The sequence below is a fragment of the Didymella exigua genome (assembly GCF_010094145.1).
Source record: "Didymella exigua CBS 183.55 unplaced genomic scaffold M421scaffold_5, whole genome shotgun sequence".
NCBI classification, from domain to species: Eukaryota; Fungi; Ascomycota; class Dothideomycetes; order Pleosporales; family Didymellaceae; genus Didymella; species Didymella exigua.
Window position 1 is genome coordinate 958,481 of NW_022984779.1, and position 21,949 is coordinate 980,429.

Consider the following 21,949-nt stretch of genomic DNA (forward strand, 5'->3'; position numbering starts at 1 on the left):
TGTGTTGGGTGTGGGTGGTGTGGTGTGCGGGCGCTGGGCGCTGGGCGCGAATCAACGGGCGCAAATCAACGGGCGCTCAATGTCGGGGATATCCTAACGGGCTTGGGTATCGTCGCGGCGGGTGAGAGGCATTCGGGCGCCGTCGCGCAAAACGGCCGTCACGCAGTGGGAGTCGTCAGGTAGTGAGGGGAAACGCTGAAGACGCCAAAAGCATCCTACACCGACAAAAAGGCAGCCGCTCGCCGCGTGTAGTCGTTGTGCGGTGCTCGCAGCGCACATGTCGAGCGGCCGTCATCTCGCTAGCCGCTCAGCTGTGTTGTCCACGATCTGCAGTGGCTGGGGGCGCGCGCGCTGGGCCTATCACGTCCGCGCCGACGTCTCCACGTCGAGCCCCGGCCATGACGCTGCCATCCGTGAGGCTCTGTGCATCCGGCGATCCTTGCACTTGTCGACTACACAGTACATGGTCGTCCAGGGCATTGCGCTTTGTGTCTGCACTTCAAGTCTGCCGTCCCTTCCAACCGCTTCTGTCGGCGTGTTTACGCCTTTGTTGGCATGTTGCGCCCAAGGCCTGGGCCCACATTTGCGGGAGCGATCCATCAGGGGCAGGGTCCGCTAGGTGACCTCGCCGCTTTAGCTTTGAGCTGAGGTGGCCAGACGTGTCAGAGAAATGTCACCCAGAGTACGGTTTCGGGCAGATGAGAGAATGGCTGTCGTTGTATTCATTATGCCGTCATGTGACCTCGGTGCTTTTTCGAGTCCATGTCCATCTTCGAGAAGCACTCTGTCGTCGAAGCTGCCTAAAACTACCATGCACACTATGGCTGCTACCGTGCATGCACACTACGGCCGTTGCCATGCATGCACACTACGGCCGTTACCATACTACAGTCGTTACCGTGCACACTACAGTCGTTATCGTGCATACTACAGCCGTTTCCATGCATACCAGTCGTTACCATGCATGCACACTACAGCCGTTACCATGCACACTACAGCCGTTACCATGCACACCACAGCCGTTACCATGCACACCACGGCCGTTACCATGCACACCACAGCCGTTGCCATGCACACCACAGCCGTTGCCATGCACACTGACGCTACGCCCGTTGCTGCGCCATCAAAATCTGGCGGAGCTGCATCAGCTGGTCGCGCTGGTCCGGCGGCAGCTGCGCAATCTGGTGCGGCTCCAGCGCCATGACCTGCGCATACAGCGCCGCATTGTCCACCGGCGGCGCCTGCGCATACGCCTGCGGCTGCGGCTGCGGCTGCGGCCGAGTCGGCGCAGCCTGTGGCGGGTACCCGGGCGGCATGCTGTAGGTTGCGGGCGGCGGTGCGGCTGCGGCTGCGGCTGCGGGCGCCGTCTCAACCAGCGCGCCCAGCATCGACGGGTCGACCAGGTTGAGCAGGAGGAGTGACTGGAAAATCGCGTACGCCAGCTGCGGCGCCTGGCGGAGCAGCTCGGTCGCCTTGGCTGCGTCCGTCATGACGAGGCCTTTCATCTGCGACAGGATGTCGAGGAGCTGCGGCGCGGGCAGTGTCGAGAGCGTGCGCGAGATGGCGTCGGGGCATGTGAGGTTGGGTGGCAGGTCGACGCCCGGCGGCAGAGGGCCGAGTGTGCTCGAGGGCTGCGGCTGCGCAATCTCAGTCGCCTGTCCGTTGGTGGCCGCCGCGGGCGCGTTGTCGCCAGACCCGTTGTCGTTGGACCAGTCGACCCTCAGCTTTCTGCCCATGATCTCGTAGTCGTTCAGGTTGCGCACCGCCGACGCTGCGGCATCCGCGTCGGCAAACTCTGCGAACCCGAACCCCTTTGGCCGCCCGGTCTCCTTGTCGTACACCAATCGAAAGTTCAGCACCTGCCCTACGCGTCCAAGCGTTTCGATGATGAGCTCCTCGGTGCCGCCTGCGCTCGTTAGCCCTGTCTTGTGCATCTTGCGCGCATTCCGTACCGTAGGGAATGTTGCCAATAAATACGACACGTCCAGCCTTGTCGCTTGGCGCCATCTTGAGCAGCAGTCCCGGTATCGTGTGGGTTACATGCGCGACCTGTGGTGAGGTTGATGCAGTCGGCGCACGTTTGGTGTTTCTTGGGCCGGCCCTCACGTCCCCGAGCATCGACATGACTGGTGGCGCCGACGCACGTGCCTGTTCGCAGCACGAAACAGCGCTCTCCACGAAGCAGCGCTCTCTTTCATAATTACGTGAATCAGTTCGTACGTGAATCAGTTCGTGCGTGAATCAGTTCGTGCGAGAATCAGTTCATGCGTGAATCAGTTCATACGTGAATCAGTTCATACGTGAACCATTTCATACGTGAACCATTTCATACGTGAACCATTTCATACGTGAACCATTTCATACGTGAACCATTTCATACGTGAACCATTTCATACGTGAATCACGTCAAAAAAGCTGGCACGATACCTTGCGATACTCGACATGCATGAACATCAATCCGATTGTCTGTGTTGTTGGACGTTACCAAGTAGTGAAATGTCCAACGCACTCCACGTCGTCAAGACAGCTACACAACTCGAGATCCAAGACCAAAGTATACATCCTTGACCGCCTGACCACAACCTCCCTACCCACCAGACTACAACTTAGGCTCGCAACACGTCCCATCCTGCCCAATCTTCGCCTCCACGCTGGGCTGCTGATGCTGCTCGCTCAAGAGGCTGCTCTGATTGAACCCCTGCTCACTGGGCGGGACATCGAGCGCAGGATTCCTGTCGAAGAAATTCACCGGCTTCATGTGAATCCTCAGGATCTCGCACGGCATGACGGGGAAATCCTCGATGCGCGGCACGTGGTTGATGCCCGCCTGCACGTACAACACGAGATCCGCGTCCCGTACGTTCTCCCCCCGCTGCGCCCACGACCGCACGCCCGTCCCGCCGCGGCTCTGATTCGTGTACTGCCCGCCCGCGTACAGCTCGCCGTCGCGGTGTGCCACGACGTACACGTCGTGGTCTGAGAACTCGGCGCGCTTGTAGTTAAAGCTGTCCTTGTCCGAGAGGATCTTCTGGAACGGCGGGGCTTGGATCTTGTACGCGACGGGCTTGCCGTTGATGGGGTTGCGCACGGCCGCGTTCTGGATCTTGAAGGTGCGGTTGTGCTCGTGCGCCGTGTCGTAGCCGCCGGACTTGTCGACAATGGTTTCTTGCACGTAGTACCCGGTGCCGTGGGGGTTCAGGTCGGAGCGCGGCATCGGGAAGGCTTCGTCGTAGACGAGCCGGTTGGAGTAGCCGTCGATCATCGGGTCGACGCGCAGCGAGAAGATGTGCTGGTGGTGGACTGCGAGCACGCCGGGATGCACGACGGTGCCGAAGGGAACCTCGACGCCCTCGTCAATGGGCTGCGTGCTGAGGATGCCTGTGGCGCGGATCTCGTACGTGACTTCTCCAGCCTGGTTGAAGACGAAGGCGAGAATGTACTCGTAGTTCGACACGGTGATGATTGACTGCAACACCAGCTCGCGGGATCGAACCACCGCTGCCCGCCCTGTGCGGTAGTTGGTGTGCTTCCACCCGATTCCAGCATCTTGCTCGTGGATACACACAACGTTTGGCATGTCAACGACACCGCCCTTGTCGTCTGAGAGAACAGAGCTGAGGTAGTAGATCGATCCCAAGCAGTCGCACCCAAGCTTGAGGTTGTTCGCCATGATCCCAGCGCCGGCGTCGCCCAAATCGAAAGCGGATTTCTTGTGGAAAGGAGCCCGAGGATCCGCATACGGAATATTCATGTCGCTCAAACTCAGTCGGTAGAAGAGTGGTCGGCTGTCGTACCGCACATCGTACAGGACCATGCCCTCTCGCTGGTTGAAGCCGACTCTGAACTTCCACTTTTGCCACGACAAGACACTCGAAGTGCCTTCCTGAGCGACCTGGAAGCTCGCGCCCTCAGCCTGGACCACGTTCAATGGCTTCAAGTCAGTCCGCAGCGTCTGCGCTTCTGGGATATACTCGTTTGGTGGCTGCACCTTGTACTTCTCGATTGGCTTGATGGTCTTGTCGGCTCCAGTGGGCATGATATCGATCCGGATGACCTTCATGGTCTCAGTGCTGAGCACTGGCGAGATGGGAATCGGCATAGCATAGTGATTAGAGTCCGCTTCCAATGAATTGGCAGGATCTCGGAGGTACAAGAAGCACTGGTATAGCCTGTCTTCGTCGTTGACACCATCGCTGCCGTAGATCCACGGGTCAGAAATCACAGTGGTGCCCTCTGGTAGCTGCAATTTTGCAATCTCGGCTTGAACGCCTTCGTCAGCGAGGACAATCTTCTCAATCGCAACGATCTCATCGCCATCGCCGTTCGCGTGCACAAACGGTCCGAGAAGTACATTGCGCTCAACGCACCGTGATGTGAGGTCGACGATTGCTTCGTGGAATTTGTTCTACCATCAGAGTCAGGCTCCGTCTTTTTGGAAAACTCCGCGCCTCTCTTACTGTGTTGCGAATGTAGTAGTTCAGGAACGCTTTCCTGCTGACCGCTGGTCGTGATTTGCCAGCATGCTCGGCCTCCAGATATCGCAGAACCTCAGCCTTTGGTGGCTCCTGCAATGTAACAACCTTGAAATGCAAATTCGTGGGGGCCGGCCACGAAGCCTTGACTATCGATGCCGCAGCTGTGATCTCTGAAGCCGATAGCGGTGCAAGTGGATGCGAAGCCACAGCCTTGGCGGCTTGCTGTGCTGCGTCGCTGGAGATTTCAGCAGACATCTTGAGGTTACGGTCTTATTACACACGCTGCAACAGGCAAATATGGGTTGAAAAGACGGTCGAGCCGAATATTTGTAGCTTTGCCACGTCTCACTTGAGCTACCTAACACGGCAGCCACAGCCTGATAAGAAGGTGGATCTGCCATCACAAACACCCACTCCGTCGATGAGATCGGATGGACTTGCCCCAGAAGCGCTAGCGGGTTGCTCTGTCACCTGTGTGATGCGAGTGAAGGTCTGCGGGGCGTAGACCCCGCTTCTCCAAGGCGCAAGACCGAACCGCCGAGGTTGAGCCGCCGCTCGCCATCTGCATTGTCAGCCTTGCAGAGACCTTGTTCTTACCACCTTCACAGCACGTTGTCGTTGTAGCACCACTCCCACATGTCTGGAGGTGCTGAAGCCCGGCGAGGATTGTAGTGGTTTGTATCGATGCTACCCTGTAATACGTGACGACGTTCAAGGGCACCTAGGCTTCGTCATCAGCATCGAGTGTACCAGTACGATGGTAGACGTTATTGACGGCAAGATATACTCTGCTTGTCAGACATGAATTCCACATCTCCCGGTCTTGAACCTTTGCCCCGCGGTCTGCCGGACCCAACAATTGCGTCCAGCGCGAAGCAACACAATGTCGACTTGGCTGCCATGTCCAAATACGCAGCGAAGCTAGAAATCCACAGAGCTCAAGCCAACGACAGTGGATTTGAGGCATTTTGCGCTCATTTGTAAGATACATAAAGGTGCAATGCCTACGCTTTCTGCACTTGTGCTTTCAACACATGTCGACAAGCTACATCGTACATCTGGTGCGAATCGGCTCTGATCCTCAAAGACCCCTTGGTCTGCACTATCAAGACGGTCGCAAGTACACCAACAAAGGCATCAGATACACAAATGAAAGCTCGCTGACAGAGGCTTCTGGCCTCCAGCTGGAAGAGACGCAGCAGGTGGTCAATTGAACACGCGGGCTTGACATCATGTCCACACAGGCGCCCCTTTGTAACCAGCTGCCAGACTGGTCAGCCTAGGGTTTGTTTGTTTCTTGTTTGTTTTGTATCATTGGTGTCCTTGCACCCCGCTTCAAACCCACAACTTAATATGGCATATTGCCCCAGATATTAATCTACCCGGCACGTGGTCTGTTCGACCATGAACACACTCAACATCACCGATCAATGTCTCAGCATGGGTGGAACATTCCTCGATGCTCACGGCTGGTCCATGTTTCGAATATGCCGACATTACATGGAAGCGACATTCGAGGATTTATTTTAGATTGCCTGTCCTACCAGCGCACGCCCGCCATATATAAAGGTCGATGTTTCAGGCCACGGCCGCTCCACATGTTTGACAGCTGCCGGCAACGGGGATAGCATTTCCGCCTCATGTTCCGGCTCATTAACCGACATGCGCCAGCATTGCGATGTACATTAATTTGTTTGGCAGTGCTTGATCCTATCAAGGCTGGACGTCTAATTTGGCTGGGCAAGATTTGAGTATTACACTATGGATGCCGTGATGCGCCTGGCTGCAACACTTACGAGAAGCTATATAAAGCGAGAGGAACGCTGGTCTTGGTATTCAGCATCCTCAACTGCCTTCAGACATTCACACTCGCTCCACCCGATCACAGCAGCTATGAAATCTTTCGCAGCAATCACTCTTCTCTGCGCGGCGCTCGCTGAAGTCGCCCACGGTCACTACATCTTCCAGTACCTCACCGCGAACGGTATCAAGGGCGCCCAGTACCAGAACATCCGCATGAACACCAACAACAACTCACCCGTCACTGACCTTGCCTCGACCGACCTTCGCTGCAACGTCGGCGGTGGAAGCGGAGCATCGACTTCGACTGTCTCCGTCGCTGCAGGCTCCTCGGTCACATTCACAGCTGACCAGGCTGTTTACCACCAGGGACCCGTTACCTTCTACACGACCAAGGTCAGCAGCGCTGCTGCTGCTGACGGCTCTACTGATTGGGTCAAGATCAAGGAGATTGGCCCAACCTTCTCCGGCGGTCAGGCTACATGGGATCTAAAGGGTATGTGCATTCATTGTGTCTTTCAGTCAAAGTTAACGCTCAGGCAGACAACTACTCTGTCACCATTCCCTCGTGCCTTGCTGCTGGCGAGTACCTCCTCCGTATCGAGCAACTCGCTATCCACAACCCCGGCTCTCCCCCTCAGTTCTACATCTCTTGCGCTCAGATCCAGGTTACCGGCAGCGGCTCCAAGACTCTGTCCCCAACCACCAAGATCCCTGGACACGTCACCGCGACTGACCCCGGCTACACTGCCAACATCTACAACAACTTCAACAACTACACAGTAAGTCTCCTATGCCTTGACGTCATTGATACGTTACTAACATCCGCCAGGTGCCCGGTCCCGCGGTCGCTACTTGCTAGATTGAGGTGGTGAATGACGAATATTTCGTCCTTTCCTGTCTATACAATTCAACAACATTAAGTTTACGTTTGCACCGCTTTGCCCGACTTGTTTGCATCCATCCTTGGAATGTTCTGACAATCTTCTGGCTTATATTCTGAGTGTCCTCCATCGTTTGCTTGCAGCCCAATCGTTGAGCCGTTCGTGACACCAACCAAGTTCACAGTATCATGAAGTTGCGACAGCGCATAGGTCTGCTGATGCAGAGTTCCTGGAAATCTTGCGTTTTTGCCTTCACGGATCGTGTTGTCACATTGCCACACCAGCACTTCGGTATTCACGCTTCGCCATTCAAGTGTTGTCACCGTGGCCATCATAAGTACGATACTCAACCTTGCTCGAGAGAATCGCTCTCATCACTCACTGTTCCTCCAGCAACAGACCTCGGACCTCTAACAGCCACTGTCAGCTCTTGACCGTCGCTCTTGTCCTGATCAAGGTCAGTAGCCCCATTCTACTCCCTTCTTCATGTCTGCCGGCCCTCCTTTCGGTCAACCTTGGTGCGCAAACGTCGGCAGCAACCCCAACATCAATCGCGACCCTCCCCCTCCTCCGCTCAACGTCTTCTCGGGCGGTACAACCGCTCCTGCTGCAGCAGGTGGTCCAGTCATCGTTGAACATCAACAGGCGCCCATCTACAGTCCTCCAGTCCCCATTGGCATCGCACCTCAATTCGGTGCTCCTCCTCTCTTCGGCGCAGGCATCGGCTTAGGTATGATCCCTCCTGTGCCTTTCATGGACCCCTTCATGTACGGCGGAGGAGGTCCATTGGCGCCCATTCGAACCGGTAAACCATGCTCACGACGACCACATGTGATCCTGCACTGACACCGACGCAGGTAACTTTATTCCTGGTGCTCATGGCGGTATAGGCTTCGGTCTCCACGCAGCTGGCGGCATGCCCTTCCCACCTCCTCCTCCTGGCGCCCTCGCAACAGGCGTCGTCCCTGCTTTCGCACCCACAGCACCACTTTGGTCCAGCGGTCTGGCGTACGGAAATGTTCCCGCAGTCCCAGGCGGATACAACCCCATGATGCCTTCCATGATGGGCATGGGCATGGGCATGGGTATGGGCATGGGCATGGGTATGGGTATGGGTCTTCCAGGCTACCGTCCAGCACCTGTCGCCATCGACGGCAACAGCGGCGCGCCCCCTCAGCCCGAGCAGCAGGACGTGACACAAATCCCCGGCGGGGTGCCACCCGGCGCGACGCACGTCGAACCCAGCGAGCACTCGCTGTTCATCCAGATCAAAGGCAATGTATGTCCCTGGCTGTCTCCGGGGGCTCAGTTCGTGACTGAGATGTTCAACATATCTTCGAGCACGGGCTTGAACCGGCTGATCCAGGTGTGCAACAACAATGCAAGCGCCGATGAGTGTGAGAATATGGCCATCACGGAGTGCATCGAGTTGGGCAGCGGATTGTGGGAGAAGGGCCAGACGTTCAAGTATGGCGATGCGGTGGCGAGGGTGCTGACGATGAAGGATGCGGGCTGGGATAATAAGAGGAACAGAAATGGTGGCCAAAGTCTGCATATCTGGCTGCACAGAATCTAGCGTGGTTTCGTTGGTGTATGCCTCGTATGCCGTGCTACGCTCACGCATATACATCATGGAAGATCGTGCTACTGTGCTGTTTATTGAGCTGGTAGCCGGTTCGACAGAAGTTCGCTTCAATCAAGGACATCAACCTTGAAGACTGATCCCCTTGGACTCGAGGCATGAGTCTACAGCTCAGCCAGATTATCTCTTGAGCTACTGAACGATACTGATACTCCTTGTCGTTTCCGACGTGGCATTCGGGATCGATCTCTGCTGAACTTTTGCCGTTCAGATTGCACCTCAATCGCACCCTTAAGATTTTGCGTCTGTGTTCCTCTCTTACAACTCGTTCATTGCTTCCAGATCGGATGAACCAGGACATGAAGGCCCAAGTCCTCCATTTCCTCTTCACCACTTGGCGGAAACTCCTGTCTACGGTCCGGAATACCAAGTACAAATTCCACTTCAGATCCTCTCGCCCCTTTCCATCCATCTCATCGCTCCTCTTTCCCCAGCAGCATCATTCTCTCCTCGTCCCCTCACACCTTCAGCTTAAGACCTCTTAGCTTCCCAACCTTCTCATTAACTTTGCGGTTCGACTTGTACGCAAGATACAAAAGAGCTACGATGTGGACCGTTGTTTAACCACGCGGGATTCTGCGATGCTTTTCTTCCTTGAGAGGGACCATGTTGATCAAAACGGGTGGGGCGGTTGGTAGTGGGAAGGGGGTTTGGGGTGTCTGGATGCGACACTGTATACCCACAGCAGTACCATGGGTTGAGACAGGGACGGAGGGCGCGAGGTAATTAGTGAAAGTCCACAAGCATAGTGCACGGACAGAGACCCAAGACATTCACTGAGGCATTGGACTGGGATCATGACGCCATGCGTACACCTCCTGCGAGAACGTCTCATCGTTTTCTGGGTAGAAAGTTGTAATCTTTTTAGTTCTTTTCTTTTCCGTAATAGTATTCATGGTCTACGAAGATAGGCTTGATTCTGTCCGCTTCTTCACGAGGTATAAAGCGGTCTTTCATCTTCTTATCAACCTTACGATTCAGCTTCCAAGTCTGACACAGGAGGGCAAGAACACGTGGCCTTATGCTGGTCAGGCTCAGTTGGAGTGTTGGACATAGCTGGTGTAGCTTTGAACGGGTGGCGTTCTTGCATGGCGAAGAAATGGGGGCTATATGTGAACAGTTGACGATGTTATCTCAGTCCTCCTCGAAGAGACACAATGTAGTCGCTAATCTTGGTGTGGTGAAAAGGATCTGACTTGTTCGTTAGTGCCGCGACACTGCGCTTGCACAACAACTTTGATCAAAGAGCAAACAGAAGGTAGCCTCTTCAAAAGCATAGTCATCATTCGTTTCGACGATCTAGGGGAATCATGTGTAAGTAGGAAACGCATCGCCCACGCCTCCTGGTGGAACTACACTACTGTGAAAGTCAAATCACCGCCGGAAAATCGCTCAAAATCACTAGCATTAGGTCTGTCTCATCCCACAGCGAACGATTGCTGGCCTAGTAAGGGCTGTTCACGATATTGTTGCGGCCCAGGTAGCTGCCGCGACCAGCCTTTCTAGGGGTGGACAGCTGACCAACGCGCGAAGGGAAAGCAATACTCTCACGGGTAGGCTTCTGCAACGCCCGACGAGCCACCATGTCGACCTCATTGGGCAGAGCGACGATGAGATTCTTGTCAGAGCCGAACTTGAAGTTATCGGCCTTGACCTCTTCAGCGTAACGCTTAATGTTGTATGGATCCCTGCGCCCTGCAAGAACTTTCTTCATGCTCCATGTGACGATGAAAGGACCAGTGGCAGTGATGATGGTAGTCTCCTTATCGTCAAGACCAGTGTTGAATCGCGCTGTGGTAAACGAGATCGGTGCCTTGGTTTCGTGCTGGAACTGTGCGACGTGAGCAGGGGTCAAGGCAAGACGGCGAGGCTGTGGCTTGTCGTCCTTCGCGAACGACTTCTCGAAACCAAGCTTGCCGTCATTCTTGCCACCCTTCTGCAACGCATCAATGAGAAGAAGGTAGGTTCGTGTAGTGGCAAGCACCCATCGACCGTCGGCAGACACGTCCATGCCAATGATGGGGTCACCAAGGGCAGGAATGAGTGTCTTCGCGTTGATGCCGAGGCGGTCGAACAGGCGAATGTCTCCTTTCTCGGACGCGACAGCGATGTGACCCTTCTCGGTGGTTGCAGCAGCAGAAAAAGCGTTTTTGGTAACGTACTGCTTGAGCTGATCATCAACAAGCTTGTTGCCGTTCAGACGAGGATCTACACGGTAGAGTGCATTGCCAGAGAGACCCAAGAAAGTCTGCTCTCCGCTCATTTGTGCGAATTTCTACAATGGAGTTAATTGGAACTTGCAAAGGCTGGCGTTTTAGAAACTTACGCTCTCCGGGGCGAAAACCTTGACTGGAATGTCATCGTGGACCTTCCACTCATCGACAACCTTGCCGGTTTCCAAGTCCATGCGGTACAACGAGTTGGGGTTGTCGAGGTTCTGCAAGATCATATCCTGATCCTGCTGGTGCAGCATGACCTTGTTGGGGCTAAAAGCCTTGCCCTTGGGTGTCATGACGTTAGAAATGGTAGTCGAGAACTGCAGTTGGTTGTCCGCAGTGTGCTTGAAAACACCGATTTTGTTGCCGCGAACAACGAACGAGCGGTCGTGCTTGTAGCCAACGGCCAATTGCGAGTTCTCGTCGCCATCCTTGGGGGCCGTTTCAGTGTCGTCTTCAGACTCGTCCGAATCGTAGTGTTCGCTGCGCTGGTCGTTGGCGTCCTCAAACTCCTCTTCTTCCTCTTCATCTTCCCTATCTTCTTCAGGAGCATCGTCCATTGTCATGTCTTGAAATGCTTCGAGGACGTATTCTCGATCTGTGTCCTTTGCCTTCTGCCACTTGACCTGGTTCAAGTGCTCCCACAGCGCTTGCATGACACCGTTCTGAATGCTCTCCAGCTGCTCTTGGCCCTTGAACCTCAACAGCCAAGAGTAAGCTGACCCGTCTTCGAGGTAGTGGTTGAAGATGAACGATTTGAACTCGTAGTTGAAAACAGGATTGATGTCGTCCACAATCGGCTGACCCAGCCACTCACGCTCATCACCAACGATGTGCAGCCAGTATTGCCAATCGCCAATCTCGGTGACGGTGGCTGTCACATTCGCGTCCTGAAGCTTGAATGTACCAGTAGGGAAGTCGAACAGGTGAAGTTCAGCGTTCTCCTCTGCCAGCAAGTCCAAAGCCCTGGGTTGCGCGGCAGATTCCGGTGCTGCAGTTGCTTCCTCATCTGTTGGCTTCGGCACCGCCGGCTTGCTTTCCGCCTTCCTAGCCATGACTTCTTTTGTAGTGTTCGGGAACAGCTCTTCGGCCGTCGGGGGCGCTTCGAGAGCTTTGCTGGTAGGGCTTGCGACCGGGCTGGCGTCTGGAATGGGCTCTTCGTAGTATGCTAGGGCCTCGAGGTCCTCTTCGGTTGCGTGCTCGTGGCTGCGTCTGAACTTGCGTTCGTACTGGCACTGTAGGGCAACGCGCTCGAATAGAGCAGCAGTCTCAGGCTTGACAGAAGGGTCGCAAACAAACTCCCAAAGATCGTCGACGTCGCCGCTGAGATCGCGCCAAGCGAAGATCTTCTCGCCGGTGGTGCGTACGTCGTCGCGGAACTGAAGTCCTTCGTCAAGCAGGAATGTCTTCTCGTCCTTGTCGCCTGCAAGAGCGTCAAGAGTTGCTTCGTCACCGCCTTCTTCTGCAAGTAAGTCCTCCTCGCCTTCCTCGTATGCGCGCTGGACAACAAGCTGGTACTGGAACTCCTGCCCTGTGCGACGGATGGTGGCTGCGGCGTCCTTGAAAATGAGCTCAGAGTAGCCCTTGACGGATCGTGGTCGAACGAGGTAAAGTTGGCCCTGCGAGATTTCGACGATGGTTTCCTTAGAACTGTCGCCAAAGACAAATTTGCTCACTAAACACGGATGTCAGTTTCCAGAGTGACGACAGCGGGGGAGGGGTATGCGCAAGGGCAAACAAACATACGGTTGCGGAGCATAAACATGGCGGGAAGTGCTAAGGAACGGATACGATCGTGTCAAAGAGAGCTTGGCCAATACTTAAGCATAAAGCCACCTCACACGTGAGTGCTCATCCAAGGTGAAGCTTGAACTTGTAAGTCATTGCCATGATGCTAGTAGCGCAAGAAACAGGGTACCAACGCCAAGCAAACAAACGCACTAGGAGGCGGGAGCGCCACTCCAGGCTGCAGGTAACAGGCAACGGTGTCTCAACGACAGAACCAAATTGAGTTCATCATATCTTTCTATTCGTATTGCATCATACAGGTTTTCGCGCGTGCGGCCGCCTGATTCACCCGGCATATACTGTTCGCTAAGACAACTCCGACGCTTCCTATACATCTTGCCTAGAGGCTAGAACAAGTCCAATAGATCCTGATTCGTCTTTTTGCTCACCTCACTCCCCATTTGATGTTGTGGAGGCGGCGGCTGGTGTGTTCCCACGCTCATACTTGCAAACCCATTCATGATGTCGTCATTACTCATCTGTGCAGGTGCTGCAGGTGGCCCACCGCTTCCGCCGTCTCCGAACAGGCCCAGGAGATCGTCCATGTTGGACTGTGGTTGAGGGGCGCCGCCCACCGCGGGAGACACGACACGCTGTGGTGTACCTGCAAGACCTTCGAGGCCTGACTGTCCTTGCGACGGCTCTTTCTGTAATGAAGCCGGAGCAGAGCCGTCGAAGTCGATATCCAGCAAGTTCTCCATGTTCGATTGGGGCGCTGACTGTCCACTGACTGCTGCGGCGACTGCTGCGGCAGCGATCGGGTTCTGCCTTGCATCTTCTTCCTGCTCCTCGATAGCTGCACGCTGCATAGCTTCGGCACCGAAACGGCCTTGGCCGAGAAAAGCCTCCGGTGGCTTGTGGTACACAGAAGCCAATGTCGACAGCTCTTTGAGCAGACTGTCGAGTAGTTGAGGTGGGAGTGAGCGAATTGTTGTGGTGATTGGTGGTTTGTCCGACAGTACGATGTCCTTCGCGATCTGTGGATCGCTTGAGAGTAATCGCCAGTAGACATAGGCGCGATCTCTGATGTCGGGATTGTCATTTTCGGCCGTCGCAGCCTGCAAGACCTTTTGTACAAGACCCTGCGCCTGGTCGGGCTTCTTGAGAAAAAGCTTGACGACAGCGGTAAGAATTTGCAGTTGAGTCTAGTCTTTGTCAGTACAAAATCTACAGTTCAGCATGTCGTCGAGCTTACCTGAGTGAACTCTTCCGCGAATGCATCCACAAAGCTTGTCAAGATCTCTCCAGCGTTGTCGATCTTCTCGGCATACTCGCCGACAATCCATATCAGCGCAGCTCTTGCGTTGGGCTCATCCAGCTCGTCGATGCACTGACACAGGGTGGGGATAATTCCTTCGTAGCCGGGGTACTTTCGGAAGATATCTTTGATGACGACGATTGACTCTTGAACAACGTAGTTGACCTTCGTATTGATGAGATCCAGCAGTGTGTTGACACACTTCTCGCTGGCGCTTTCGATCTTGATAGCAACCTGGCCAATGGCCTTTACTGCTCTGCGAACAAAGTCCATGTCGACTTCGAGTGCATACTCCTTCAACTCCGCAAGTAGCTGGTCCACATTCTTGTCGTTCGAGATCCGCACCATGATCTCAAGTTTTTGCATCTTGAGGTAGTTGGGGTCATTGTACTTGCAGAAGAACACGCGCATTTCCTTGCTGAGAATGTCTGGCTGTTTCTGCAATAAAAGGTCAATGTTTCGCAGCGCGACATACTGCACTTCGTATGCGGAAGATACCAGTGTGACTGCCACAGATCAGCGACCTTAGATTTACCAGTGAGAAGCAATGCTTACCTAGAGGGGGCGCCATCTTCTTTGAGTATGATTTGAGGAGCTCAGGCGAGATGTGCGCCATATGCAGGAAGACTACCTTGACCGCAGCGAGAACAACACTCGGGTTAACATGCTGGAACTGAGGCACGACTCGCTCGCAAATGTGCTCTGCCTCCTTAATATCCGCGGCCTTGTAGTCTGCTAGGGTTGTCAAGAGCGTTACTCGCCCCCATTCTGTACACTCGTTCAGCGCCAACAGCATCTTTTTCAGTGTCTGCGGGGTGATGACCAGCGCTTTTGTTTCTGGCGATGTTTCCATGATTTCCACCAATGCAGTCACCGAGTTGGCCACCACCATAGGATTGGGGTCGCCAACAAGCTCCTGTAGTTGCTCCAGGAAGCCGTTCTCCAAGCACATCAAGGGCGAGAGGTCGAAAAGCTTGGCCACGCAGAGAGCGGCCGTCTTCCGTACATATGGCGACTCGTCCCTCAGCGTCTTTCTTAGCGGCTCCTCCATGTAATCCACCATCTTGTCTACTCGAATGCAGCCCATTGTCCGTATCGCAAGCGCTCGTACGAGAGGGTTGGGGTCTTCAGAATCTTGCACGAAGGTATTGACGGCTAGGATGCAAAGGTCCGGATGCGACTTGGCGTAGTTCCTGTCCAAACTTTAGATGTGTTCCCATGTTCCAGATCTAGCGCCTACATGAGGTATAGGTATACCAGCTTCTTCTGGTCCAGATCCGCTGTTGCGATGTTCTTCAGCACATCAGGAAACAGGGAAGACACATCCTTGCCCAATGTCATGGACATGATGGTCTTCTGGATCGCTTCTTTCCTGTTTGAACCTCAGTTTTTCGGCACTGCGAGTGGCTCTTGCGGGCTCGTTTACCGTTCGTATGCATATTGGGAGCTGTGGCGGGCGTCAGTTGTGAACAGCTATGCCGTTTCTTGGGGTTTAGCATACACCAGACCGGCTCTTAGCTCGAATGTCTCTCCCTTCCGTGGGGGCGCAATTACGGCTCTTATTCTGTTGACCGCACTCATTATGCTTCAGTCGTAAGGCTCACTCCTGTGCTGGGACCCCTCATACACCGATTCCGTTGTCTTGGGGCTGTAGGGACCGCGGAGTTTAAATCGGTCGCGGCGCAATACGTTCGAGTGTTGCAGTGGCTTAGTCGGTCTCGGGGGAAAGGCGTCTCGGGCTTCGGAAAGATGTGGAAGTGGGGGATTGTCGGCGATGTTCAACTTGAACGGAGGCCTGGGTTCGGCTTCCTCGTTGACAATGTGTCGTGGTCTGTGCGTCATTCTAGCTCAAACCTTAACCTCATCCCTGGCCGCTCACACCACACAAATTGAGCTTTAACATGGTCGGTGTTCATTGTTTTACACATCCTCGACATGACAACTGACTCCACAAAGCCGTCTAACCTACCGAATCTCCGCCGTCTGTTTGTCGAGGCACGCACTGACGCAGAAGAGAGCGAGTACTCCAGAAACGCTGTATGCTCACCCAATCCTAATCTGGTGTATCACACGTACTGACGAAGCAGTTCTACAATCTGGTTATATTCATGTCGTCAATCGCTGGATTCAGTCTCGTCGCTCAGCGCATGATGATCAGCAAGACTGCTCATGGATGAATTACAACACCAAAGCCTGCTGTGTCTGTCGTCTGCTCTAAGTCGACTCAGGCTCCCAATGCGCCAGGCGCATGATCATGGTTTCAAGCCCTCTTTCTCTGAGATCTATGCTGCCTTCGACCACACTCTACCGGAACTGCAGGGTTTGCGTCACCTTGCTTTACGCTTTTCTTTCGCATCATAGAAGTCACCTAGTACATTCCGCCATTCAACATCCCAGGTCCATATCTTCCGCGCTTCATCCCAATCTACCCGGACCGGTATGTGAATCTTTATGCCTGTGAATGAGTACGTGCTCATGTTGAGGTAGGCGGGCGCCTCTCCCAACCGCTCCTTTGGCAGAGTGCCGTTCACTTTCAGCTCTTCCATGAATTTCTGGGTGTACCGATCCTTAACGACCGTTGCTGGGTCGCGTCGTGGAAGAGAGAGTGCGATAGATAAGTTGGCCAGATGTTTGGAGGTAAAGAGGCGCTCAACGCAGTCTTTGTGCGTGCGACAGACATTGCGGACAGACAGCCATAGGTGCTGATGGTCGACGTACTCCAGGGTTTGTAGCCATATCTCAGCTGGCCGTGCCGGTGTGATTTTCACGGTTTTGACAGCATCCTGGGTTGGGTTCGGCGGCTCGATCATCAAAGTGGCGGACTCTTGCGAAGTGCGAGCCTTGAACAATGCAGAATGTAACGGCGCGCGGTCTTATGCCCGGCATACGATCACCAGTCACATCTGACTCATTGCCGAAGGATTGCCTCACTAGTGGCACAGTCTCGCATTGAGCATCGCACGTCAACAAAACATCGTTCAGAGTTATCGCTTTATCTCGCGAACTTGAACCTATTCATAGTCTATACATCAGTTGACGGACTCGACGGACTCAATGTTGTGAACCCACACCAGCGTCCGTGCCCGCCCGGTCTAGCACCACGCAGTCGCCGCGCGCAGCAAAGCGCAACAAACAGCGGTGTACCTGCGAAATCCACAAGCATAAGTTCGCATTCAAATTTCCGCAGAATCGACTACCTGACGGTGCATGATGCACACGGCGCCTGCCGAGGCTAGACTCGCCATGCGATGGCATCCTTAACGCCTGATCTACGTTCCTGAGACATGCCTGGCCGCATGAATGCCTCAGAGCACCAAGACTGCGCTAGGCACACCAAGTCCGACCAAGCACTGCGTGGAAATGCTGGCGGAGCCTGAGGCAGGGCTGATACCGCATGTGTGCGAATATTCTCGACATGCTGGATTTGATGAAGCCGGATGGACTGGAGCGCAAATTTGGAATTGATCATATGGTTACAGAGATAGGTATCGTAATGCATGCAAAGAGAAGATGCCGTCAGGACTAGCTGTGTCTCTCGATTCCTTCCCGAGGGCGAGAGCAGCTGTCTGGTCTTGGCAAGAAGTACTATTACCACGTTCCACCACTAGACACTCTGCGGCTTCGGTGTCAGATATGTTCGCCTTAGGCAATGAAGTCGCGGGCGGCGAATTTGGGGCGTCCGAAGCGGCCGCGACCGCCGCGACCGCCGCCGCCGCCTCGCCCGCCTTGTCCTGGCTGGCCCTGCTGAGCTTGCTGGCCTTGCTGAGCTTGCTGGCCTTGCTGAGCTTGCTGGCCTTGCTGAGCTTGCTGGCCCTGTTGGGCTTGCTGGCCCTGTTGGGCTTGCTGGCCCTGTTGGGCTTGCTGGCCCTGTTGGGCTTGCTGGCCTTGCTGAGCTTGCTGGCCCTGTTGGGCTTGCTGGCCCTGCTGAGCTTGCTGACCGTTTTGGGCTTGGTTGTTGCCACCACCGCCGCCGTTGGCAGCGACCTGGAAGCGAACGCAGTCGTCCTGGGCGCCACGCTGAGCGACAGGCATGATTACAGGCTGATGGTTAGCGGCCGCGGTCATGCAGCAGACACGGTAGAAGCCTTCAGGAAGACCAGCAGCGAGATTTGCGCTCAGGAGTCCGTTGCCGTTGCCATCGTCGTTGACACCCTTGAAGAAAGCAAACTTTTGGGCGTCGAGAGGCTGGGTGGGGTTGGCGCTGCCGCCAAGGTCTTGCACCGTGATGTGGGTGTGACCGACGATCTTACCGCCCTGAAGAGCTTGAGGGGCAGAGTAGTAAGTGTTGCTGGGGTTGGTGAACGTTCCAGCTTGCAGGTTGGCGATCTGGACCGAAAAAGTCATCGCAGTGTTCGGGGCTACAACGTCGCCGTTCTTGGGGCTGGTGAAGACAGAGGAGACCATGGCGGTTGAGGCGGGAATGTCTCCCATAGCTGTGTTAGGTTAGTATTTGCATCTGCTCGATTGAAGGACGTAACTTACGGATACCGTTACACGATCCAGTTTTGGTCTGAAGACCGTTGGTGAGTGTCTTGCCGGTACAGAAGTTGATGAAGTTGGCGGGATCGGTAGCAGAAGCAGCCTGGCCCGCCTCTGCACCTGCCTCTTGACCTGTGGCCGCACTTCCCGACTGGACGTTGGCCGGGTTCAAAGCCAAGGCGGCGGCGGCACCGCCACCATTGTTGTTCTGTGCATTCTGGCCGTTGTTCTGCTGGGCTTGCTGGCCCTGGCCTCCTTGACCTTGACCACCCTGGCCTTGACCGCCGCGTCCCCCACCTCCAAACTGAGCATTGGCGACACCGGCCGCAAGCAGAATTGGGAAGAGCGTTGAGACCCTCATGATGATGGAGATCAGAGTTGTGGGAGCGAAAAGAATCCGGGCGTGACTAGAAAGTAAGGTTTACAAAAGAGTGGCTGCCGACTAGCGGTAGATTAGAGAAGACGCAGACACGGTCAACGTAATCTGAAAATTAGAGGAAAGGAAGAAAGGAACGTAACCCTCAGCGGACAATCCTCAGATGTGAATGAACCAGCGACTGAAGATGGAGTGAGACCAAATAACCTGAGCGGCCAAGGCATTACTCTTATGTGCTTGGCGACCGAACATGACGATGTGTAACCCGGCAAGGTCGGTGATGGATCCTGGGGCACGAAACCATGCTTGAAGGCCGACATGTGTCAGGACCTGCCATTCAAGCCTGCCTGAGGATAACGCACAGAGCGCCCAGCCTCAGCAGGCGCCACTTGCTTGACTGAGGCCGTCGCAGAAACCTCATCAGGTTGGCAGTATGTGAGGCATGAAGAAGTGGTGCTGGAGACAGGTCGTGTATGAGGTTCGAAGAAGCTCAGGCATGCAGTGTTGGAGATCAGTTTGCGCCGGCGCGCCATTGGTCCGTTGAACCCTGTGCCGCCCACCCTAAACGTCGCACCCTCCACATTCTTACAAAAACATCGATTGCGAGGATAGATCCTTTGAACCTTTGTGATGCCTTGCGATGCACTCGGCAGCAACCGAATCCACGGCAGGAAATGGTGCAGACGATCCCGATGCCTAATCAAGGAGTTCCACAGATCTTGTGGATACTGTTCCACCGGCGGTGGCTGTCGTTCCTGTCTCAAGCCCGCAGTTGATCAAAGCTCTCCTGCTCAACCATGTGTCAAAGCTGTTCAAACGGCTAGACGGTTGTGACGGATGACAGGCCGGGTTAGCCTCGAGCAACTTGAGAACGTTCCATATCGCACTCGCTGCCTTAATAGTGACCTCCAGCCCCTCTCATATCGCTTACAAAATACGAACGGGAGACCTCAAGCCGACATCATCGGATCACTTTCGAAGCGTAAATTTGTCAGAGTCGGTCCTAAATTCAAACGGTCAACCTATCTTCCATGTCTTTTACAGCACCACCTTCAAGGTACACCATCTGGATACCACTGTCCTTCGCCATAACGACCTCGATGAAGATCTCGCTCCTGCGCCCCATCTCAACACCCTGCACTAGCTCATACTTGAGTGTCTTGCCGGCCTCGCCCTCGTTCAACGAAAGATAAGCAGCCAGATCACTCGCCGCCGAACCTGTAGCGGGGTCCTCGAGCAGTCCATCGATCATCCTCGTGCTGACTTGCGTCGCTCCGCTCTCACTTTTGCCTGTCCGCACATCGAAGTACTTTCCAATGAAACTTTCGTTCCAGCCTTGATCCAGCCCATGGATTTCGATGCTCTGTCCTGCCAGCGACACCTTCGCCAGCGCCGCCACGCTCTCCAGCTCAATCAGAACAAACGTCATGCCTTTGACGATAGACACAATAGGATAGTCCACCTATGTCTTGACCCCACCCTTCTCATGAGCCGCAGCAAGACCAGGTTGTAGCTTGAAGAGCTCATCTCTGCTCCATCATTTCTTGTGCACATGCACATCGTGATGAATGGCTGCCTTCGCCGTCTTCTTCGCTACATCGTATCGCAGTCCAATAGGACCAGTCTTCAATTGGAAGCCTACTTCGACGACTCCGTCCTTGAGGCCGTGCTCTTCAGCAATCCTTGAGAGGACGTAGTAAGCGGTGCCAACTGTGGGGTGGCCGGTGAAAGGCAGCTCCTTGGTAGTCATGATGATGTCTACAGTCCATTTATCTTCAACTGCGCCAGAGGCGTTTTCGTGTAGGAAGGTCGACTCTGAAAGATTGAATTCGCGCGCAATTGTTTACTTCTGCGCTCTTGCGTCACGCTGACGCCATGAGGGATGCGAATGATGGCGAGTGGGTTGCCTTCGTAAGGCTTGTCCTTGAAGACATCGATGGCGGTGAAGTCAAGCATGAGAGGAGACGCCATGTTGCTGCTTCAATTTTTTCTGTGCTGTCACCATCTGTTATGTATGTGACCTTTTCGAGGTTGTTCAATGATCATGACTCATCAAGCTGCGGGGCGTGTAGAGCGTAGAACAACGAGCTGGTCATACTCCACTTGCTTACACAGCAGACCCCGATGTAGTAGTCTTTGGTGCTGAGTACCTATGAGTCTGACGTTAAATTTTGCACCCCAGATTCCCCGTGGGCCTTGCGATAGCGTTCAGCCTATCTTGCCCGAGGCGACCCACCTTGGATCATTGACCGGCCTCGCCGTCAATAATGACAAACGTCATCTTAGTTGTGGCACGAGGTGGCGTTTGTGTCGTAAGAGGTGCCCCAGGAGCTTCTGATCAGGGAGCCCCGGAGTCCTTCTCAGTAGTGATTCTCGAACCTTGCCATTACAACATTCGGCCGCTCATTCAGGTGAGACTGGTGGCTACACTGAAACTATTGTCTTAAGTAACACCAGTGGCTGTGGGTGAGCCCAACGCTCGTTCGTGTATGCGAGAGTACGGCGTCCGGCGTTGTAACCACAGGTGTCGAATACAGAGCTGAAGACTGTACTCCTTTTCTGGAAAACACGTCGTCACGCAAGCTCAGGACAGCAGCACAACCCTTGACGATAACCTAGAGGGTGCCACCATACCTCGCAGTCGGCGACGACTTGAGTAAGTGGTTAGTGATCTGCGCTGGGAGAGTCGGTGCAGCAGCGTGGGTTCCTGCTGCCTCATTTGGAAGCAGTTGGGCTGCGGCGAATTACGGTGCGCGACGTTTGTTTGGTGGGCTCTGGGCTTGGCTGTTTGTGACACGGTTCGGATGGGCTCGATACCACACGAGTCGGAGGATATCGCGTTCCATGGTTGAGCGTCCCGCTCCTGAATCTCTGAGGCCACTGCCGTTGAACTTGTGTTTACGCGACAATCTTTGGGAAAATGCGGAAGGCGCTCCGATAGCCTCAGGCACCACTCAAGCGCGTCGATCTGCAATTCGCATCCAAAGACAGTGAGCGTTCTTCCGTCAACCCGCATTCGTGTTCGTGCGGC

At 54.6% G+C, this 21,949-nt stretch overlaps 11 protein-coding genes across 11 annotated transcripts; 3 read left to right on the top strand and 8 right to left on the bottom strand.

Annotated features, from left to right (window-relative positions):
* Nucleotides 1-691: 691 nt before the first annotated feature.
* On the bottom strand, nucleotides 692-2,083 carry M421DRAFT_417594 (uncharacterized protein). The gene is made up of 2 exons (XM_033591525.1): nucleotides 1,953-2,083; nucleotides 692-1,906 (listed from the first exon to the last, which is right to left on the bottom strand). Exons 1-2 carry the CDS (start codon nucleotides 2,005-2,007, stop codon nucleotides 1,104-1,106), a joined length of 858 nt encoding a protein of 285 aa, XP_033452099.1. The 5' UTR covers nucleotides 2,008-2,083; the 3' UTR covers nucleotides 692-1,103.
* Nucleotides 2,084-2,443: 360 nt separating this feature from the next.
* M421DRAFT_417595 (uncharacterized protein) lies at nucleotides 2,444-4,932 on the bottom strand. Its single transcript, XM_033591526.1, has 2 exons — nucleotides 4,458-4,932; nucleotides 2,444-4,405 (listed from the first exon to the last, which is right to left on the bottom strand). The coding sequence occupies exons 1-2, from the start codon at nucleotides 4,728-4,730 to the stop codon at nucleotides 2,600-2,602; spliced, it is 2,079 nt and encodes a 692-aa protein (XP_033452100.1). The 5' UTR covers nucleotides 4,731-4,932; the 3' UTR covers nucleotides 2,444-2,599.
* A 1,436-nt stretch (nucleotides 4,933-6,368) lies between these two features.
* On the top strand, nucleotides 6,369-7,137 carry M421DRAFT_55845 (lytic polysaccharide monooxygenase; the record flags this gene model as incomplete). Its single annotated transcript, XM_033595337.1, has 3 exons — nucleotides 6,369-6,771; nucleotides 6,819-7,057; nucleotides 7,108-7,137. The coding sequence occupies 3 exons, from the start codon at nucleotides 6,369-6,371 to the stop codon at nucleotides 7,135-7,137; spliced, it is 672 nt and encodes a 223-aa protein (XP_033452101.1).
* Nucleotides 7,138-7,645: 508 nt separating this feature from the next.
* M421DRAFT_406166 (uncharacterized protein) lies at nucleotides 7,646-8,735 on the top strand (the record flags this gene model as incomplete). Its single annotated transcript, XM_033590308.1, has 2 exons — nucleotides 7,646-7,964; nucleotides 8,017-8,735. 2 exons carry the CDS (start codon nucleotides 7,646-7,648, stop codon nucleotides 8,733-8,735), a joined length of 1,038 nt encoding a protein of 345 aa, XP_033452102.1.
* A 578-nt stretch (nucleotides 8,736-9,313) lies between these two features.
* M421DRAFT_322095 (uncharacterized protein) lies at nucleotides 9,314-9,729 on the bottom strand. The gene has a single exon (XM_033589303.1). It carries the CDS (start codon nucleotides 9,634-9,636, stop codon nucleotides 9,415-9,417), a length of 222 nt encoding a protein of 73 aa, XP_033452103.1. The 5' UTR covers nucleotides 9,637-9,729; the 3' UTR covers nucleotides 9,314-9,414.
* A 391-nt stretch (nucleotides 9,730-10,120) lies between these two features.
* M421DRAFT_322112 (VID27-domain-containing protein) lies at nucleotides 10,121-12,974 on the bottom strand. The gene is made up of 3 exons (XM_033589304.1): nucleotides 12,764-12,974; nucleotides 11,128-12,692; nucleotides 10,121-11,076 (listed from the first exon to the last, which is right to left on the bottom strand). Exons 1-3 carry the CDS (start codon nucleotides 12,780-12,782, stop codon nucleotides 10,246-10,248), a joined length of 2,415 nt encoding a protein of 804 aa, XP_033452104.1. The 5' UTR covers nucleotides 12,783-12,974; the 3' UTR covers nucleotides 10,121-10,245.
* Nucleotides 12,975-13,022: 48 nt separating this feature from the next.
* Nucleotides 13,023-15,844, bottom strand: M421DRAFT_417597 (AP-1 complex subunit beta-1). Its single transcript, XM_033591527.1, has 6 exons — nucleotides 15,565-15,844; nucleotides 15,490-15,510; nucleotides 15,304-15,435; nucleotides 14,619-15,256; nucleotides 14,001-14,569; nucleotides 13,023-13,950 (listed from the first exon to the last, which is right to left on the bottom strand). Exons 1-6 carry the CDS (start codon nucleotides 15,642-15,644, stop codon nucleotides 13,153-13,155), a joined length of 2,238 nt encoding a protein of 745 aa, XP_033452105.1. The 5' UTR covers nucleotides 15,645-15,844; the 3' UTR covers nucleotides 13,023-13,152.
* Nucleotides 15,845-15,998: 154 nt separating this feature from the next.
* M421DRAFT_2477 (uncharacterized protein) lies at nucleotides 15,999-16,240 on the top strand (the record flags this gene model as incomplete). The annotated part of the gene is made up of 2 exons (XM_033588574.1): nucleotides 15,999-16,100; nucleotides 16,151-16,240. 2 exons carry the CDS (start codon nucleotides 15,999-16,001, stop codon nucleotides 16,238-16,240), a joined length of 192 nt encoding a protein of 63 aa, XP_033452106.1.
* Nucleotides 16,241-16,315: 75 nt separating this feature from the next.
* On the bottom strand, nucleotides 16,316-17,223 carry M421DRAFT_322168 (uncharacterized protein). The gene has a single exon (XM_033589305.1). It carries the CDS (start codon nucleotides 16,871-16,873, stop codon nucleotides 16,391-16,393), a length of 483 nt encoding a protein of 160 aa, XP_033452107.1. The 5' UTR covers nucleotides 16,874-17,223; the 3' UTR covers nucleotides 16,316-16,390.
* A 791-nt stretch (nucleotides 17,224-18,014) lies between these two features.
* On the bottom strand, nucleotides 18,015-18,780 carry M421DRAFT_28948 (uncharacterized protein; the record flags this gene model as incomplete). The annotated part of the gene is made up of 2 exons (XM_033589012.1): nucleotides 18,015-18,496; nucleotides 18,546-18,780. Coding segments are annotated over 2 exons (717 nt in total), but the record flags the coding sequence as incomplete, so codon positions are not given.
* A 1,147-nt stretch (nucleotides 18,781-19,927) lies between these two features.
* On the bottom strand, nucleotides 19,928-20,889 carry M421DRAFT_98910 (Diaminopimelate epimerase-like protein; the record flags this gene model as incomplete). The annotated part of the gene is made up of 3 exons (XM_033598679.1): nucleotides 19,928-20,380; nucleotides 20,471-20,733; nucleotides 20,766-20,889. 3 exons carry the CDS (start codon nucleotides 20,887-20,889, stop codon nucleotides 19,928-19,930), a joined length of 840 nt encoding a protein of 279 aa, XP_033452109.1.
* Between the last annotated feature and the right edge of the window lie 1,060 nt (nucleotides 20,890-21,949).

Excerpts from the sequence above, each read along its gene's own strand:
- M421DRAFT_417594 (XM_033591525.1), bottom strand. The coding sequence starts at position 2,007 with ATGGCGCCAAGCGACAAGGCTGGACGTGTCGTATTTATTGGCAACATT. Across the intron at positions 1,907-1,952 it reads TATTGGCAACATTCCCTACG|GCGGCACCGAGGAGCTCATC; the intron begins GTACGGAATGCG and ends TAACGAGCGCAG.
- M421DRAFT_417595 (XM_033591526.1), bottom strand. The coding sequence starts at position 4,730 with ATGTCTGCTGAAATCTCCAGCGACGCAGCACAGCAAGCCGCCAAGGCT. Across the intron at positions 4,406-4,457 it reads ACTACTACATTCGCAACACA|AACAAATTCCACGAAGCAAT; the intron begins GTAAGAGAGGCG and ends CTCTGATGGTAG.
- M421DRAFT_322095 (XM_033589303.1), bottom strand. The coding sequence starts at position 9,636 with ATGAGACGTTCTCGCAGGAGGTGTACGCATGGCGTCATGATCCCAGTC.
- M421DRAFT_322112 (XM_033589304.1), bottom strand. Across the intron at positions 11,077-11,127 it reads AGGTTTTCGCCCCGGAGAGC|AAATTCGCACAAATGAGCGG; the intron begins GTAAGTTTCTAA and ends ACTCCATTGTAG.
- M421DRAFT_417597 (XM_033591527.1), bottom strand. The coding sequence starts at position 15,644 with ATGAGTGCGGTCAACAGAATAAGAGCCGTAATTGCGCCCCCACGGAAG. Across the intron at positions 15,436-15,489 it reads TCCCAATATGCATACGAACG|GAAAGAAGCGATCCAGAAGA; the intron begins GTAAACGAGCCC and ends AGGTTCAAACAG. Across the intron at positions 14,570-14,618 it reads GAAGATGGCGCCCCCTCTAG|TCACACTGGTATCTTCCGCA; the intron begins GTAAGCATTGCT and ends GATCTGTGGCAG.
- M421DRAFT_322168 (XM_033589305.1), bottom strand. The coding sequence starts at position 16,873 with ATGATCGAGCCGCCGAACCCAACCCAGGATGCTGTCAAAACCGTGAAA.